The 20,352-nt window shown below is 39.8% G+C and overlaps 1 protein-coding gene across 1 annotated transcript; it reads right to left on the bottom strand.

The window, feature by feature from the left end:
• Positions 1–5,643: 5,643 nt before the first annotated feature.
• Positions 5,644–19,858, bottom strand: zc3h4 (zinc finger CCCH-type containing 4). Its single transcript, XM_079885402.1, has 14 exons — positions 19,584–19,858; positions 16,439–16,670; positions 13,424–13,531; positions 13,041–13,272; positions 12,628–12,776; positions 12,164–12,260; positions 11,937–12,073; positions 11,743–11,844; positions 11,424–11,535; positions 11,188–11,297; positions 10,648–11,093; positions 10,233–10,558; positions 9,745–9,987; positions 5,644–7,948 (listed from the first exon to the last, which is right to left on the bottom strand). Exons 1-14 carry the CDS (start codon positions 19,661–19,663, stop codon positions 6,333–6,335), a joined length of 3,990 nt encoding a protein of 1,329 aa, XP_079741528.1. The 5' UTR covers positions 19,664–19,858; the 3' UTR covers positions 5,644–6,332.
• Positions 19,859–20,352: the final 494 nt, after the last annotated feature.

Genomic DNA, 20,352 nt, shown 5'->3' on the forward strand with positions numbered 1-20,352 from the left:
TATCTGTGTGAAAATGTTCCTTAGACTATGATTCAGTGACCTAGAAATTCCCCTTTCTCCTCTGACAGACCAAACTGTAATGGCATAAATACTTCTGTGATGTTTTGTGAAACTAGGGAGTCTTCAATAAAGTCACATATATTCGTTACAACACCAAATTATTAGATTACTGCAGAAACCATGTGAGGATTAAGACCGTCCTCCTCCACATATTCCTTGGAAGGTCTAATGTCTGTTCTGGTTGAATTAATCAGTGGTTTAGCACTTGAGGGTTCAGTTACTGGTCAGCTCTGACGCAGAGGGCCAGGATGAACCCACGGGTCAACCAGCACCCCCTTCTGCGGGGCCCTTGCAAGTCGTCAATCCATCAAAGATGTTACTGTGTATATTGCATGAATGGGCATGGGGAATGCTGAACGAGAGACCGATTTTGCAGGACAATTGACTAGCTAAGTGACCTTATAGTGGGAATTCTGGGAATTTCGAGATATGACATGTGGTTTGCATTAGTGCTCTGAGTGTTTTCACAGTGCTCAGCACACAGGCCTGTCAGAAGGCACACTGGGAGGATGACACACTAAGCTGAGATGGAAAAAGAGCTGTAATTTCACTATGAAATCACACTCAACAATTGTGTCTTTTATTGATGTCTGGCATACTGATGTCTGGATATGCTTATTAGACTTTTTAGTAGCCTATATAATAATGCTTATTTTGTTCTATCTTTAGGATAAATTACATAACATTGTTATGTTGTACACTAAAAAACTATCGTGATTTTAACAGTAAAAGACTGCGGTAAAATGCTATGGTGAAAAACTGTTAATTGGTTAACAGAAGGTTTCCGTACTATATATGGTGAATGACTGTGATAGATCTAGCCGTACATTTAATGAAATGTATTTTTACAGTAAAATACCATTAAATTGTACAGTTTTTGGAAGTAAAGAAGAACAAGTCATTGTATAATTTACAGTGAAAAAACGTAAATCGACACGTGCGTGACTTGATGTATGACATTTGATGTATTTTTGTTGAAATAACTCGTTTCTTTGTTTTTTTAAATCAGTTATTACATCTAATGTTAAATTAATGTTTATTGCATTTTTTTATGTCATGTGTGTTACCATGATGGTGTTTAGTGTTTGTGTGAATGACACTTAGCACCTTCTATATATTTGTATTGACCTTCTCAGCTTGGAAAAGTTGCTTGTGATGAGCTTTAATTCATCATGTAATTAAATTTTTTTTTTCTGGCAACTAGGCTAAGGCTGCCGTTTTTTTAACCATAAATTTATCATAATTTGTTTTAGTGTATAGAGTCGATGGAGCTTAAAGCCTTTTAATCACTGAACCGACAGATTAAACTGTAACTGGAGTTCGAAAGGTGGAAGAATTATTAAAATAAATTTTTTTTTGGTCACACTACATGATTCCATTCATGGTCTATTCAGTCTCTGTTCCTCACAAGGACATATTGCTGCCAGTGTGGGCAGTGAATACAAAATAAGATAAGAAAACAAAGTAAAGGGCTTAAATAAAACAAAGAGTGACGAATAAAATATTTATATCTTTAGCCGAGTCTGAAATAGCTTAACACTTCAGTTGCATTGACATGTCACAAAAATTGGTGTGATTTACTACAGCAATCTAATGGGAGCAGACCTGGGAAAAGGCACAGCTCAGCAGGAAAAGAAATAAACAGACTGTATATGACCCATTTAGTGCAGATAGTTCCCAGAGGGCCGAGGGGCTGCTGTGGGAACTCAGTAGACTATGTTTGAATTCACTGCAGTAATTATCATTAAACAGCTCTTTCACACACAGACACACACGTAATGCATGTTGAGTTGAAACTGAAAGTTGCTTACTTGGTATAAAAGTATATTGTTTTATTATTCAAGATGCCTTAGAAATAAAATTCATACAATGACTTAAATATGATTTTTGAATAAAACATCAAAATCAAAATGTCTAGATGGTGGTTTTTCCCTAATAATAAACAATTATTCTTTTGAAAAAAGCAGTGAAGAAATTTTTTCAAAACACCCACCCATTCAAAATCAGTGTGGCATATACTTCATGTAACAAGAACACTGTTAAACACAGTGGACTCCTTTTAGACTCATGACTGGGTCATTTATAAAAAAAAAAAAAGAAAAAAAAAACATATTTTGACCAAACATTTTGAACCTAAGAAAATGTAATACTGACTAAAAACAAGTATATTATTAATGATGTGAAAATATATTTTCACCTTGAAAATGATCAAAAAGGTATGGATATTTATTAGTATTTTAGTACATTTTACTTACAGGACTTCACATTAAATCAACCAAACCAAAATGGACTTATACACCAATCTTGCTGTGAAAAAAGCTTGGTTAAAAAAGTTGCAATGAGTGCAGTTAAAGAACTTGGAGTACTCCATGCTATTTTTGTCACAACCCGAGTGTAACTTTACATAACAATCTATTTGAATAAGTTTTTTCCCCTTCAGCAGTGGAATAGGAAGAAAGTGTTTGGAGTGAAAAGGAAGGCTCCACTCATTGAATGATTGAATTTCCCCATCTGTTTTTTCAAAAGGAAGCCAGTTTTGTTTTTGAGGTCTCTTAAGCAGACATCTCGTTCCTGCTCCAATGCCTGACTCAGATCAGTCTTCCCAAGAAAAACGAGCGCTGGTTGGAATTCCTGAAAGAGGGCAGGAAATAGGGTGGAGGGACCAAAGAGAAGGTTGTAGTTGTGACCACATGGGAATCGCAAACATGACGGCTGTAGAAATTTGGCATGATGTTTAGTGCGACTTAATCTCCTAAACAGTTCTAGATTGGCAGCAGGGCTTCCAGTTAAAGTGAAACTAAAAATAATCAGTAGTCTCTGATTTATTTTTTCCACATAAATCATTTAATTGTGGGGTCTTATTAGCTGTGAATTAAATGGCAGACCTTTACTTTTAATTGTATTTAATGCCCTATATATTTAGCAATTTGAAATGAAATCGTAAAACAACATTTTATACAAGAAATTAAAACTGCTTGTATAATCATTTTTGGTTAATATGAGGGACTCTATATTTACTTAAGCCTATTCTTAATTTAGTTGTTGCCTTAAGAGGATTAGTGACACACACAAAAAATGCCAATGCATCATTCAACCGTTCTATTTTCAACCAGTGTTGATGGTACATCCGTGACAAGAAGCTGTAGTTTTGTTCTGAGAAAAACTTTGCATTCAGTTTAAAACAAAGGAGCTGGGCTAAAATAAGCTACTTTATAAGAACATTACGCAAATTTAGCCTCTGTTTAATCAAGGCCTGTTTCCCCTGCCAAAGAAAATCAACACTCTTACCACTCCAGTTATAAAAACAGCAGGGTGTGGTGGTACCCTGTATAGAAATGTGTTTACAACAGACTAAATGTAAAAAATAGTCAAATAGGATCTTTTCTGGGGTTTCTCATTTAGGGAGGTTTGACCTAACAGCAAATGACAGCGTTGAGACTATAAACAAATGAACACCATTTTACAGTTTTTCTCAGTCGCTTTGGTGCATTTCTCAGATCAGAAATGTAATTCTCAAAACTACTTGTTCAACCTCCACATCATCTAGTCACTTGTGCACATCATAAAAGCAGTTTCTCATTCTTTTGAACAAGTTGCGATTGCTTTGGTAAATTCATGCAATTGATTATGTACAAGTGTCTGCGGTTTCCTACATTATCAGTTGCTAATGCCATGTTGCTCAAAATGTATTAAAGGCACACTATGCAATATATAACAGCTTCGAAATAATTTCGATGGTAAACTAACTCGTAGTAGGGCGAATCATCCCGATAGCAAAGCGGCGGGCCACATACATCAACAACAAATGAAGCAGCCTTTATGGAAGACACTAGCACGCATTTCAGACGTGAATCATGGCAGAGTCGACGAAGAAAACGGAAAAAGCACGGTCGGAAGAGTGCAGAGCCGGCTCTGCGTGAGTGGTATTTACAACAGTAACGTTAAATTCAAGTACTCCACAGCGACTCTAGGGGTCGCTGTTTGTGAAAAACGGAAACTGCATAGTGTGCCTTTAAATAATTCTCTGGGCAATAGTCTTACCCCTCAAAACATCTAGTCATTAGTTCACCATATAAGTCATTAAAAGCAAAATGGTTGATCTAGTTGTATATATACAGTGCTGCATGCAAAAGCAAAGTTCTGCCTAAAGGGTCTTTCCTGCAGTATTTTTGCCTTTGTGCCCCTATTTCTTTTTCTTTTCTATGTCACAATAATATTGTAAAATTTTTTTGTTGTCAGACCACTAGTAAAAGTGTAACTGTGAATCCTATCCAGTCTCTTTCAATCAATAACTTGCGTACAGTAGTGTGTAAATTTGTATTTTTGAAATGGATATACGGCATACAGAAGTGCAGCTTTGTACATTTCAATACAGTAACTGTCATCCAAACTGTTGCCATAGTTTACATCAGGTAATACTAACAGAGTGCAGTGTTTTATTGACAACATGACTAAGCATTTTGACTATCTTGTTTGTGAACAATGACACAAGGCCTTTTCATTCTGATGGCACTGATATGTTCATTGACATGAATACTTAATTTTGAGAGATGAACTAAAGATTTTGAGTAAGTAACTTACTTGGATAAACTGCTTTTGCAGGTAATCCAATGTGTGGTGCTGTTTGCACGAATTGTTTTGAGAATGCACATACTTCTTTGCAAATATTAAGGATGATTTGAGAAATGCACCAAAGCGACTGAGAAAAACGTTGACTCCTCAGTTGACATTGGTGATGAGCCAGTGTTTGAAGTGCCATAAAGGTAACCAACATGGCAATTAAAGGGATAGTTCATCCAAAAATAAAAATTCTGTCATTGTTTACCACATCCACATGTCATTCTCATATGGCTTTATTTCTTCTTCTTTTTTTTTTTCTTTTTTTTACAAAATTATAGTCAAAACCAATATTATAGTCACCAAAACTGTTTGGTTACCAATGTTGTTCTTTTTGTGTTCAGCAGAGGAAAGTCTTACAGGTTTGGAACGACTTGAGGGTGAGTGAATGATATCAGAATAATTTTTTTTTTGCCTATACCTTTTTAAAGCATACCAACAGTCAGAGCTAGGAATGTTGAAGACCTGGAATCTAGAGGAAATGACTCATATGCTCACACACAAAGAATCATGATACAACCACCACCGATTCACCCATTGTTTGAGGTCCTGCTAGGTTTCAATCTGGTATTGCCTTTATTAAATACTTCACAATTTCACCTACAATGAATGGTTACAAAATGGTTACCTTTTGTCAAATATGGACACTTTTCAATTTACAAAGCTGTCATTTTGCAGAGAGGCAACCCAAAAACAAAAACCCAGATACTTCAGAGCAGTCAATGAGACATGCCACGTTTCAGGGAAAGACCGACAGAGCTGTGAGGACAAAAGAAAGACATGATATAATTTCCCTCAACATCAGCTGTTGAGCAATTCAAGTTAATTTACAAACCAGATGCAAAGAATATGTACTATACACATGTATATATATTTATATTTATATATATACACATTCATAAAATGGTTCAATTTGACAGCCATGTTACAAAGAAAAAAAAATAGCAGACTGCTTAAGTATAAAAAATAAATAAAAATGATCTCACATGTGACAAACACGTACAACAGTAGGTCTGATCTGTGAAGTGGCATCGACAGACTAAACACGAATTTGAAACAATAGGAATATAAGGGGCATCCATACAGACATGAAAAAGGAGCTAACTAGTCTAAGCAGAAGAAATATAGCTAAAATTTCTTAAAAGGATCTAAATCACTGGTGGGAAATAAATGGAAAGTGCCAATGAGCAACAGGAACTAGTTCAGTTCCACCTCAGGAGGCAGAGGGAGTGGCAGTAAATGAAGTCTCCCTGCTGCCAGGTGGAGCAAGTCAGTCGGCAAACTCAAGGAGGATGATGTGGTGGGGTTAATGGGTCATAATCCAACAAACCTGTTTGGTGTAGGCTGATGAAATTGTTTGTCTTTTACAATGCCAAAATTAATGTAATTCAGTGTCTCTTGATGTACACACCCATAGAGGTCCTTAAAATGACATTTATTTAAACGTTTCTTATTTGGTTTTTAAAATAGACATTTAGTTTTCATCTTTCCCTCACTAGTACAGACTTAATCCCACCCAATCCCAACCGTCCAATAGAAATATATATGTGAATACTGTGGTGTGTAATCTGGCAGGGGTGAATCTTTATATATCAGGTATCAGTGAAGCCACACACCTAAAAGTCCTAAAGCAGCTCACAACAAAACAGTAGAGTTCACTGGCAAAACGGTGACGCTGTGGGGTCAAAGCCTTTGAAAACGTCCTTTAGAGAGGCATTGTCCTGTTCAGCCGTGTCAGGCTGGGCGGGGCTATTGCCGCCAAATGGGCTGCCGGTGCCGCTTGGTTTGTTGGCCTGCTTTACCATGGAGAACAGTGTGGATACAGGTAGGTTGTGGATCCCCGCAGGCTGCTCCGCAGAACCAGTAGGGCCCTGACCAGCTGTGGTTGGACCACCTGTAGCAGGGGTCCCTGCGGCTGTCCCTGCATTGGGCGAAGGTGAAGGTTTGGGTCGAGGGCGATTGTAGCTGTTGTAGCGATCCGTAGTCTGCTCCGTCGAGCTCTTCTCTGGTTCCGGCTGGTCCAGTGCAGACTTGCGCACAAACAGCGGCTCTTTAGATTTGGGCTTAGCTGAAGCTGCTGTACTTTCGCTTGACTTTGGTTCAGGGGGAGGGCTAGTGTTTCTAGTTGCCCCTGAACCCTCTGCCTTGTCAGAGCCCTGAGTCCGAGGATCGTACAGACTGATGCCGCTCAGCACGCTGCTGCTACTGCCACCACCACTACCTGCACCGCCAGCTCCCACGCCTCTAACCGACCCTCCTGCTGATAGCAGCCGAGGGTCATAGGGTGCGATGGTGGGGCTGGAGGAAGGTGGAGATAAAGAGGCAGCTGGGGGAGATCCTTGAGGTGCAGGTGGCTCAGAGGTGGACTTAAGGGCAGATTTCTGTGGCTGGAGTCGGGGGTCGGCAGGGGCTTTTCGTGCCATGCGAGGGTCAACAGGTTTCTCGGCAGAGACGGACGGAGGTGACGAGATTCCTGTAGAAGCACCTTGAGTGGGGCTGGATGAAGTGGCGTTGACAGTTTTGAGGATTCGGGAGAGCAGCTCAAAGTCTGGAAGGGTAGAGGAGGATTGATTCGATTGCTCAGCAGGAGGAGCAGTAGAAGGAAGAGAAGCGGAGTGGTGCTGGGGCTGGGTGCGAGACAGACGAGGATCTACGGCGGTAACTGGAGGGATGCCAGGGGGCAGTGGGAGCAAGTCTTGTTTGGGAATGGGGATAGGGATGAGGTCTTCAGGACTCCACAGCACCGCCTTAGAAAACGAAGGCTTGTTCAGGACTACATCCTTTTTGATGTGGCTGAACTGCTGTAGTTGGGAGCGGGGATCACGCAAAGCCATGCCCATTAAAGGGTCGAGAGGGATGGGCACAGGCTTGTCCCTCAGCATCCTCTCACCCTCCTCTTCCTCATTATTGGCTGGGGCGGTCAACGGAGGAGGTTTGTACACAAGCGGAGGCTCTGGTTTAGGGGCATGGGCGGCTGCATGCCGGGCAAGTCGGGGGTCTGAAGGGGTAGGAGATAGGGAGGATGAAGCACTGGCCTCGGGTGCCTGAGAGTCTGTGTTCCGGGACAGACGTGGGTCTCGTGCCAGCCGGGGGTCTGCTGGTCGGCTGGGTGGGAGTGGGGGCTGAGACTTTTGTAGACGAGGGTCACTTGGAGCTGCATCCTGCTTGGCAGGGCCTTGGGTCTGGGTTTGTTGACGTAAAGTTTTGAGAATGGAAGTGACACTGCCACCACCATCCTCATCTTCACTGGAATACCAGTTTGCTGAATCTCCTGTAAGTAAAAGGAATTGATTTAGACCGATTTAGACCGACCAAATAGTTGTTGAGTTGCAAAATGTTTTAATTTCTCGACAAAACGTTAGGTAATTTTTGCACAGCATGTGCCTGCTATGAGCTGATACAGTGACCAGTCCACCGTTATATCACATAACCAATTAAACTTCATCTTTATGCTCTTAACTTTAAAGCAGATTTTAGGTTAGTTAAAATTAGCCGTCAATCTCTCCCTTTCACTGCGCTCTGTTGTCATGTGACAGGGAGCTAGCTAGCACACAAAATGTAAAGTGCTGAAGAGAGATGAAAAGAACACGGTTACATATCACATACCCAGCACTTGATTTGTCCTGGTTAACTACTTCACTAAAACGCTCCCACGCTGTACTTTTCTTTCCTTCCTTCTGTTTTGTTTTTAATTCTCCTATTTTAAATTGATCTTGGGTCTGTTTTGCTATTTATTTTTAGATATGATTTAAAAAAAAAAGTATCCAAACACGTAAACTGCACATAAGTGAGTTGTGTAAGTCAGTATATGTTTTTACTCCAATTCGTTGTTGAAATATAACCATTTACACACTGGCTTTCATTTTCATGACAGACATTTTTAACATACATTAAATAATCAAGACATCACTAACAGGTTAAGTAAAATATAATTAATATATAGGCTAATATAGTACATATATTTAGCGAAAGAGTTCTCTAGCTGACTAACAAGCTGGTCCACATTGATGACTTGCCTGATGTAAATGCAATGCTACGTGGGATATTGTTTACAAGCTGTTTTTTTCTTTCCGCCATTGAAACATTGATTGAGCGATTACACAAGATATAATACATTTAAGTAAGTTGTACTGTATCTTTCAAATCTTCATTCATATTTATTAGGAAGAGATGATCGCGTTCACTCACTCTCTGCACGCTGCTGCTTTAACTGAGGAGCCTATATAGTCATCTGTCACGACACATTAAAGAGCATCAAAACGGGATTTATTGTTTGAATTTCGTGATAAGATGGACATAATTTGAAAAATGACACGCCGTTTCTATTCGAAAGTAACAAAACGCGGAGCTTATTGCGATTATTGGTGGTTAGGCTACAACGCTGTATTCGTCTTGTATACACAAGACACACAAAAATTTGCGGGGTGAATACGTGTACCGCTACACCTCTAATTACTATTTGATCAAATGTCAAGGAAGAACAATTTGTTTTGTGACAACCTCAACAATGGACTAGGGGCTGGGCGGGGCAGCAGCAAGATCGGTACACTATGAGAGTATCGCGTCACGTACCGTGGGTGGTGTATCATGGTTTTACCAGTGCTACCAAGTAAAAAAGTTTATTTTGAGCCCTGAATCTGATTTTCTTTTGCTGGTAGTCTCATCTGAAAACATCAGCCTCTGTAAGTTTCAGTAGTATTAGTGCAAGAAAGCACCATCTAGTGGAGGAACAAGATATTTTGGTGGCAAGATTGCACAACCCCAGGCCAGAGGATGTTTACAGTATTATGATGTTCTGGGCAGGGTCAAGCTCTGCGCAGAGTCCTTGAGATGTTTCCTTCCCAGAAATAGCCTTGGCAAAATATACATTTGAAGTCAGCACTTTGAAAACCTCAGCTATTTGTATGACAACAATGTCATAATAATCAAAATGCTTTCTTGTAAAGTATTTTGGTAAAAAAGGAACATTCCTGTATAAAAGCTATGCATGTTGTTTCTATAGAAAATATATGTTATATGATTGTACTGAATACTGCCACCGCAAGAAATGAAGTTGTGCAGTAGTACCTTCATTCTCCCTCTCAGTTCCTCCTCCTTCAGCCAGCCTCTTGGCTCTCTCCTCATCTTCCTGCTGTTTCTGCTGGAGTCTCATAAAAAGCACACGCTGTGCTGGGGGCAGGAAATCTGGCACTGCCATCCCAGGCTGATTAGATGGGCCTACATTAGCTGCACCCTCTACATTTCCAGAGTTCTGGTTCCCAGGTGACTGATCATTGAAGTTTCCACCACCTACCCCTTGAAAGTTGTCACCTGTACCGGGAGGCAAAGAATGGGGCTGAATACTAATGTTTCATAAATAGAGCAGCGTAGGACAATAAAGCAGCTCAACTGGTAGAGCATGGTGCTGGTCAAAACAAGGTCATATACTTAGGGAATGCATATACTTTCATTTAAAATTAATTTGGATAAAAACATCTAACAAATGCTTAAATGCAACTGTGCTTTTGCGTGCTCTGAATTTACAAAACCAAAGTTAAAATACCAAATTAACTCACCATCTCTTCCATCTATTGACATGACTTGCTGCTGCTGGTAGAAGTTATCATAGAAGTTGTTACCAGATGATCCACCACCTGGAGGCATCATCCCCGGGTTTGGTGGTCCTTCTCCCTGGCCAAAATTCGGCATCATTGGCGGTCCTGGTGGAGGGCCTTGATTCATGTTAGGTGGGCCCATAGGAGGCATATCATGAGGACCGCCTGGAATCATGTGTCCTGGTGGCGGGGCACCGGGAAAGCGAGGTGGAGGTGCACCTGGGGGACCTGCAGGAGGGCCCTGAGGTCCTGCAACACCTGCAGCAGCATTACCAGGACCTGGTCCTCTGTAAAAGAGTGCATCTGTGTCAGTATATTCTGTATGCGGCAAGTAAGTAAACCAATATGATTTGATAGAAAGAAAAAGTCAGCTAACCTGACACCCAGTTTTTGTGCTAGCTGTCCTGTGGGCTTCACCACAATCTCAAACAAGGAGGGGATCTTCTTCCCAGCATTTCCTCCACAAGCAGGTGGTGGACCCATAGGAGGCGGAGGAGGACCGTTGGGGTTTAGAGGCCCTTGGAAAGTGCCTCCATCTGGGCAGGGAGGAGGGGGGCCTGGGCAGGGCCCAACTCCAGGACCAGGACCTGGGCCAGCACCAGGACCTGGAGCTGGTGGACCACTTGGAGGAATATTTCCATGTGGGGCAACAGGCATTCCAAATTCCATTGGCGTGGAAGAATCCCCTGGAGAAGGTCTTGGTGGAGTTGGGAGAAGACCAACACCAGGGGGTGGTTTTGGAAGAGGGTTAATGCCTTGCTTTTTCAGTTCCTCAACCTCTTTCTCATCTTCTGCACCAGCTTCTGCATCCTCTGCCAGCATCTTTATTGGGAAAAAAAATGTGTGATGTTAGTCAGGGTGCACAGAAACAACAACTACTTTCTACAACTACATTTAAAATATCTGCGATGACCACCTTATCCAGCAGCTCTTGAGTATCTTCTGTTAGGGACTCATGAGAGAACATGCAATCTTCACCATTCACACAGTTCCCTGTGGTATGGAACAACTTGCAAGGGAAATCACGTGCAGTGGAGTCAAGGAGTTATTTTGACACGTGTGAAAACTCTTACTCTTTTCAGAGTGCAAGTCCTTATATAGATAATAAGAGCTTATATGACAATACCAGCAAGCAAAATGACCAAAGGATATCATGCATGTAGGGACAGTTTTCTGCTCGTGCACAGAAACCAGTGATGTAAAACTTGCAGAGTTCTTTCTTCTTAGGCAGCTCAATGTCATGGCTGAAGTTACAGTGGTCACCCTGATGATAAATTGACAGCAATTAGTACAGAAATAACTATTATTGTCAACAAGTCATATGAGATTTTACATCATGTTATAAGTCAGACATAATTAATTTATTTAAACATACAAAACTTTTTAATACTCAGAAATAACAAGGACATCTAAACTGTGTTTCAACCAATTGTATCTGCAATATCTTCCAAAATTGGATTACTGTGCTTACCCAAGTACAGCGGCCCTCAATATAGTATTTACAGATGGCTTTCCCCTTCTTGTCCGGCCCATGTTTCTCCTGCTCATGTCTCCTCGGGCCTCCAGATCCATCCTAAAGCAGTCAGAGAACAAACAAGTCAGATGCTAATTTATGTTCTGCTGATTAAATGTGAACCAAGTAGATCATCTGAAGAACTGTCTTACCCCCATGTCCATTTCTCCATTGTTATCTTCATCAGGACCCTGGTCTCCTCCACGGCCCCTCCCTCGATTTCTCCCTCTGCCCCGGTTCATTCCTCGACCTCCTTTCCCTCTCCCGCGACCTCGTCCACCTTTCGCACCTGAAGAAGAAAAAAAAAAATTAGACATGAAAAACACTCCAACATAATATAATGCTTTACCTCCACATCTGTTAGTCAAGCAGAACTCACCCCGCCCTCTGTCCTTCGATTTCCTGTACTGGTTTAGTTCTTTTGAAAAGTCATCATAGTCATCATCTCCCATGTTGTCATAGTCATCCTCTCCATACTGTCAAAGAAAACATGCATGCTTTAGGGGAAGTAAAAGACAAACTGACCGATCTAATGTGTATAGCTTGCCTAGTAATAATGACAGATTTTATAATCCGAGATATATAATGGATATGTTTTCCAAGTTATTAATGATTTTTGAAAAAGATTTTTCGATTTATACTCTCTTAAATGCAATTTTAGCCCATGAAATATTTTACAGCAGAGCTATATTCCCTATAGAAATGCAAGATTGTTTTTTGTTTTTTCAGATTTTGTTAACTGTTCACAATATTAAAATTCGCTTATATGTCCATGAATATAAGAACACTGGATATGCAGTATGAGCTTTGTTTGGTGTTTAAAACTTGTGAATTATGACCCACCTCCATCTCATCTCCATACATGCCATCACCATCATCATTCTCTCCTCCCATTTTGCCCCGTCCTCTTCCTCTGCTGCCTCCTCTCCCACCACGTCCTCTCATTCCTCCTCTGCCTCGACCTCTCTGGTTCTTCATGCGGTTTTTGCCACCTGTGTAACAGTAATAAGGGTCAGCAGATGTAATTACACAGACGCTGACACACTGGTGTGAATTCACACACTTTGAGCCAGAGAATGAAGTATGCAGACACTGAACATGTGATAGTAGTTATAATATGACACTGTAACTAAACGACAAACTCCACATGTCTACCTGCACATTATTAGAAATAATGTATAGCACTTTTGTTGATATGCATTCAGCCAAAACCGTTCAAGCTAATTTATTTATCTTATTTTTAAATTAACATTCACCTCTGCCACGTGGACCCCCTCCAACCTCTTTGGCCTTACGGTACTGGTTTAATTCCTTGGTGAAATCATCATAGTCATCATCACCCACTTCCTCATCCTCTTCACCTTCATATGTTTCCTCCTCATAGTCATCATAGCCACCATAGCCCTGCTTGTCCATCTTCATATAGTTGCCTTTCTTTGGGATGGGTCCTCCATGAGCAGTGGAAGCAGGAGGGTAACCTCCTTGAGACTACAAAATATAGACTGGGATTAAAACCTAATCTGATTGGTTGGCCAGTCTAGGTAGTTGTTGTGTTATGAATGTTACTTTAAAATCATATATAAATGTTTTACTAATATAAATGTTACTTTAAATAGAACAAAAATTATGTTTTACTCACAGTGGGAGGATACTGAGGGCTGTATTCCCTGTATTTCCTCTTTTCACTGGGACTGTAATCTGAGTCATCACTGTAGTCTGAGTGGTCATCGCTGGAGGATGCGTGCCGCTGCATTACACGCAAATACATTTGATAGGATGATACAGATTATATAGACTATCCACCACTAAAGCCCCTTTCACACGGCACAATGATCCCGGCAAATTGCCATCTGTGTGAACGCAAACACGACCCGGGATTGATGCCGGCATCGATGCCGGGTTGTGGACCTAGTAACATTGCCGTGTTCAGTCCCGGAACGCGCGCTGTGTGAACAAAAGCCGTAATAATGCCGTGTCGTAGTGATGACGCTGAAGCGCGGGATCGTTCGCCAGCTAGTGAAACGGTACGTAATGCGCAAGTTTATGATCGAATCAGAGAAAAAAATGCACAAGCGTGGTTTCTTGAGAGAGAAATTGCAGCTCATAAGCAAACTTAAGATGCTGCTGAGACATTACAAGTCACATTGATGTCATGTGTTTTTACGGGTTGTGTGTGAACGCAGTCTCTGATTCCGGAAAATCACTGGCAGTGTGAATGAACCAAAATCAAACGAACCCGGGTCAAATCCCGGGTCACTTTATCCGTGTATTTTCTGGAATCTCTGTGTGAAAGGGGCTTAAATGTTTGTGGTCAGTAGCATTAAAAAAAACTAAAATTTTCAGCAAGGACACATTCAATTGAACAGATTCTTAAAGGGATGGTTCTGAGTAAAATCAACCTAGGGTCCTTTGCACCATGACCTCGAGCCAAACCCCCCCCATTTAGTGGGGTAATTTACGAGATCCTTGGATCCGTTAGCGCCTGCACTAAGTCATCCGGCTGATTTCTCTAAATAAGCTCTAAATTTAATAATGTTCAACCCTTCTGGGGGGGTGTTTGGCTTGAGGTCATGGTGTAAAGGACCCTAGGTTGATTTTACTCAGAACCATCCCTTTAAACACCTCTGATTGGCCATTGTGCTCACGCACTTAACATATATGTCTGTGATTGGCTACAATTATCAACGCTTTAAAAATATGTTGTAAATAGATGCTCTCCACCAAGCGATTACACAAATACACACAAAAGCAGGTGTGTATCAGCGGATTCCTAATATATCTGATGACAGACAGAGCAGGTGATAGACACCTGCACGATCTCGTGTGTATGTGTAAGCGCTCGGTGAAGAGCATCAAAGACGTCTATTTACAACATGTTTTTGAAGCGTTGATCATTGTTAGCCAATGGTGCCTAACAAATATATATATACTACAATATTATTGGTAAAACCATTGATGTGATTTAAACTAAAAAATGATTAAACACCACAACTGTTTTCAACATTGATAATAATAAGAAATGTTTCTTGAGCAATAAATCAGCATTTTAGAATGATTTCTGAAGGATCATGTGACACTGAAGACTGGAGTAATAAAGCCAAAAATTCAGCTTTGCTATCACAGGAATAAATGATATTTTAAAAGTAGTGCTGTCAGTTAAACGCGTTATTAACGGTGTTAAAGCAAACCCATTTTAATGCCGTCAATTTTTTTATTGTGAGATTAACGTTCTTTTTGGCCTAGCAAACTTTGTAGTTTTTTTTTACATGCCGTTGCAACAACTAGTAACGTTAGAAAAACTACAACACCACACCGGATCTAGCTAGACCGGAAACAAAACAACAGGCACGCCACACACACTTGTTTGGGCTTGCGAGCCGGCCAAAGAGTAGTCGCCCGTTTCACACAGTCCGTTTGCAGTGCGTATGCGGTGCGTGTTGCAGTGCGTATGCGGTGCAGGAGCAACACGTTCTATAGTGCTCTATATTACGGAGTATGTGTGAAACGGGCCTTGCACACTGCCTGCGTGACACGTGTGTCTCAGGCGCGGCTCGAGCCGTGCGGAAAACGCGTGCATGCTAGAAATAGAACCGACGCTTATTTTTCACACGACACGCAAGCGTGTTGGAAGCGTTTCCAGGCAAAATAGAATAGGAAAAGATGTTTGTATATCATTTTGACATGAATACATATTAATAAATGACATTTTGATGTTTGAAAGTTTAGGTTTTGACATAAATGCAGATATAAATGTAATAAAAAAAAATATTATCGATTTTCAAATATTGCACCTGTCAATAAAGAACGAAATATTCTGTAGCCTATTTTGCCGTCAATACTGTCAACGTTGTCTTTGCTGCTATAAGTTTAACATTAAGTATATGCCTTTCACAACTCTCTCCCCATATGTCGAATATATCACCAATGAGGTTTATCATATGTCACCTATCAGCAGCAGCGCCCCGTCAGACACGTTTCTGGTGTGCAAAGACATAGAAAACGCCACGCAGCCGCCACGCAACAGAAACGCCACGCTCACGCCACGCAGCCAGTGTGTCGCCGGCCTAACGTTACGTTTTGAGTGGATGGCGAGCGCGAGACGCCGAAATGGATGCCAATAAGATTCTGAATGGAAAGTTTACTTTTAAAAAGTTGCCAATTGACAAGACCAAAGTGATCTGTGTGTTTTGTCGTTGTGAACTGAGCTATCATCGTAGCACGTCCAGTCTGAAATACCACTGATGGCCAAGCACACAGCTGATGCGAATATTTGCTCTAAGTGAGAATGTTAGTGTGAAATTGAACACTACAGTATATGCCAATGTTGTTTTCGATAAAAAAAACATTTGCACAAAGCAAGCCGATCCACTTTTCCATGTTGATAAGAGCATTAAAATGAGAAAAAAATAATGGGACAAAAAGAAATCAAGGGACATTTAGAATAGATAAAAATGTGCAATTAATTGCGAGTTAACTATGACATTAATGCGATTAATCGCGATTAAATATTTTAATTGTTTGACAGCACTATTTAAAATATATTAAAATAGAAAAGTTATTTTAAATTGTAATAAAATTTCACAATATTACTGTTTTTATTGTATTTTTGTCAAATAAATGCAGTGCTTCTCTCAATATCAACACAAAGACTTACCTTGTGCTTAGATTTACGCTTTTTCTTGGCCCTCCTTTTCTCTTTTTCACGCTCTCTCTCCCTCTTTCTCTTTCTCCTCCGCCGATGTGACTTTTCATCATCCGATTCACTGACATGGTGTTCTTTGCTGCGGCGAGGTTTATCCTGGGGATCAGCTCCCTCACCGCTGGGCACCTCTGCCTCTCCGCCATCATCCTCCAACTCGCCTTCTTCCAGTTCCCCATCTTCTTGCCTGTTTGACATGGAAAACACAGCAAGAACATTACAACTCTGAACAGGACTACACAGGATATTATTTGTTTTTTTGACTCACTGCCATTTGAGAAATCTTGGTCTTTGATAACTGGTTAGTTGCACAAAGGCTACTGTTGTCAAAAGCTGTGCAGAACAGAACATTAACTCGATTGATTGCTTTTTAGGTGGGCCTTCATTCTCAATTCTGACACGGCGACTTCTGCTGATCTGGCTATTAACAATTCACATGTCTTTATGGTGTAGATAACTAAGCAAATTGGGATGTCTTAACAGCATTTTATCTTCAAACTTTCAGGCAGTGAGGGTAGAGCTAAAGGGCAAGAGAGATCAACAGGACTGCCAATCTACAGACGTAATACTATAATTTAGTTGCTTCAAGCATCACACTAGTGGTGTCAAATGTTGACTGATTATTTGTCACATGCTGAGAACAACTCAGAGTCATTACAGAGCCGCTCTGTTTATAGAAGGTGTAACATACAAGTATATACAGGACACCTGGTGGTAAACACACATTCAGGCAGAACTGCCCTTTAAAACTAAGATAAGGAGTTGCCACATAAGACATAGAAGCATTGCTGCACTTTAAAATTGTGCATTGACAAAACATTATCACCTAACCACTCAACTTTGGCCTATAAAAACAACAGATCCCTGCAATTCAACTTCTGACATGAGTGAATGTGTGATACCAGACGAACTGCAATGCAAAGCTGTGTGTGAGATACGATTCAAAAGATAATTACCACAGAAGTTAAACCAGCTGCATAATGTACAAAAAAGCTTTACTTGCAACAATCAGTAGGCTAAGTGATGGCTATTTAATACTCTCAATCATCTTACAATCAGTATGAAGTCTACATGAAGGTCTTAATCCAACCATTCCTATAAACTTTATTAGAAGACAAAACTTATTCTACTGAACTTTAAATCCTCCAGCTATGTGGATATTTCTCAGGATTCTTCCAAAGCTCTTTTATAATTACAATAAAGAGACAAACTTCTTTTCTCAATGGACTCTGGCATTAAATTAGGCTAAACTCATGTCATCTGCTCCTCTGACCATGTAATGTCTTTAAAGTATAAGAGGGAATCAATTGATGAATTATGACTGCATTAACTACAAATCCCTCCGTCTCTATCAATACAATCTCCACAAGCATTTATATCATGTTGTGAATAAAAATCTACAAGCTTCAGCAGTTATCTAACAGCTCTAGCGAGTCTCAGTGAGGGAAGATCTTTCACTCATGCTTGTTATTGAACATACTGAAGTGCCAAAAAAATATGGTCAGACAAAAACCAGGCCACACTGATAATAATTACTTGTCTAACACCTTGCGAAAATAACTGCCGAAAGAAAGGATGCCAAAGTAACCAAGGAAGGGATTTCTTAGTCATTTAAAAGTGTTGCAAGTAAATCTTGGCAGATAGACAGCTTGAGAACTACCTCTAATTTTACTAAAGAAAAGTTACTAACAAACTTTGTTCACTAAGTATCCAAGTTATAAGATACAATATCATGCAAAGACAAAACAAATGTGACTACAAAATACTGGCCTTCATATTTCTGGTAATGAACTTAAAATACTTACTGCGAAATATTAAATTTATGCATAACTGATTTTCATGGAAGGTGAAAGGTTGCATTTGGGGCATTTGCAGACAATGGTGGTATGGTTAAGAACCTTTGTGTTTTGCTTCATGTTTTGGTAAGACCTTGAATGCTTCTGAGACATTGGACAAATCACTGGTTCATAAGGGATGCATGTGCACATAAAGCTAACTAGTTTACAACAAAACTAGAGTATGTTGAAACAGGAGCACCTTTTGTGGAACATTTAATAGATTATTTACAATACGTTATAATATGATTTCTGTATCTGACGTGGAAGACTTAATTTTCGTTGTTAGTTCCTATCCAAATGTCGTACTGTTACTAAAATGTATCATGTTAAATCAGTAAAATTTTAGTATAGACAAGAATAAAATAAATGTCATTAAAAATAGCTTTACTAACTACTTACACTACAAGAACTTCATATTTGAAAATATTGTGGTATAATTATATAGTGACTTTTAACGTTAAAATAAAAAAAAAACGTTATCAATAAATCTAAGTGCGTAGCTCGTGACACTTAGCACACAGGCTAAGTGCTAAAACGGTGACAAATTAAAATCGCCTATCTTAAATAATGTTATTACATTAAGATAAACTGAATCGTACTGTATTCGATGGCTAATTAAATGAATTGAAAGAATGGTTAATCAAGCGGGCAAGTCATAATCCATGCTAGTCCGTGCGTGGCTATTCATTAGCTTCTGTTAGCCGTGTTGTTGTTGTATTTTACGTAGTCGTCGGCTAACTGTTAGCTTTAGCGTTGTCCGGGCCTCGCGATTGAAAAAGATACAAATTCCTTAATGCGTTACCAGGGATGAATTTTACCACTTATCCGCCACATTACGTACAATTTGCGTCCGTTATTAAGATTTTAATTGGATATTAATAACCAAGATCTTGTTTACTCGTTTTTTTTTTTCTTTTGTCCGTCCGTTATTTAGGTTATCTGTGATGAAAACATTGAGTTACTGGAGCAATGTTTTGGCGTAGTTGTGGCCCGCTCGGTCTTCGATCACTTAAAAAGCTTCGAAAAGTGACGGAAAATGTAAATTTGATCATATTCTGAATGTTTTCCTGATTCGCTTGTGACCTTCCAGATTGCGCTGTTTAACGTTTCAAGATGGCGTTTCGTTACCTCTGTACGTTTCCCAGAAAAGGCGACTTTAATCCCTTTGAAAAAAAAAAAAGCAAATGCCCGTGCTTTTGTTTTTTGGAAAAAAGCAAAGGACAAATCAATAGTTGGATAGAAATATGATGATATTACTCGACCTTTCGTCAGTGAGAAGGCTGTTGTGTTCGTGGTTGGCTGTTGGGGAGTTTGGATGGACAGTCATGCTTTCCACAGCCATTTCCTCTAACGTACTACATTCAGTGCAAAAAATCAACTGTCTTATGCGTTACTTGACTTTGATCTACTTGTTGATTGGCTTTAGGAAGAGATTCAGTTCATAGTAGTCAATTCCCCACTAACAGTTTAAAAGAGAAACAGGTTGAAAACGTTCCTGAGGTTCTCCGTCCTACAGTTGCGATGTGAAATGAAACTCATTCACTTAAAATGGCGATGCTTCTTCTCCGAGGAGAAGGGGACGGGCTAATGTGACGTGAGACGTGACGTCGTCTGTCACGGAAATGACCGATCGGGCCATAAAGACCAATACATTATTTTTGACCTGACCATATATATATATATATATATATATATATATATATATATATATATATATACATACCAGTATTTTTTGTGACTTCAGATTATTCAATAATAATAAAAAATATTTTATAATATATTTCAGTTACTTGATTGCATGCTTCTTTTTATTTTTTTAATAAAGATATTTTTTAATAACCTATATTAATAGTATTACTAAAATGAATTATAGTAATAATAACAATAATTGAAATAAGTCATTCTGGCCTGGGGCTCGTTTGGTTTGGGCCCTGGCCCCGTGGTTGTGATGTGAACCATTGCTTTAAATCGCCAGTAAACTTCAACACAGTAAGTCTGATATGCCTATTGACTCTGTGACACGATCAGTTG

This window comes from Squalius cephalus (genome assembly GCF_949319135.1).
Source record: "Squalius cephalus genome assembly, chromosome: 11".
NCBI classification, from domain to species: domain Eukaryota; kingdom Metazoa; phylum Chordata; class Actinopteri; order Cypriniformes; family Leuciscidae; genus Squalius; species Squalius cephalus.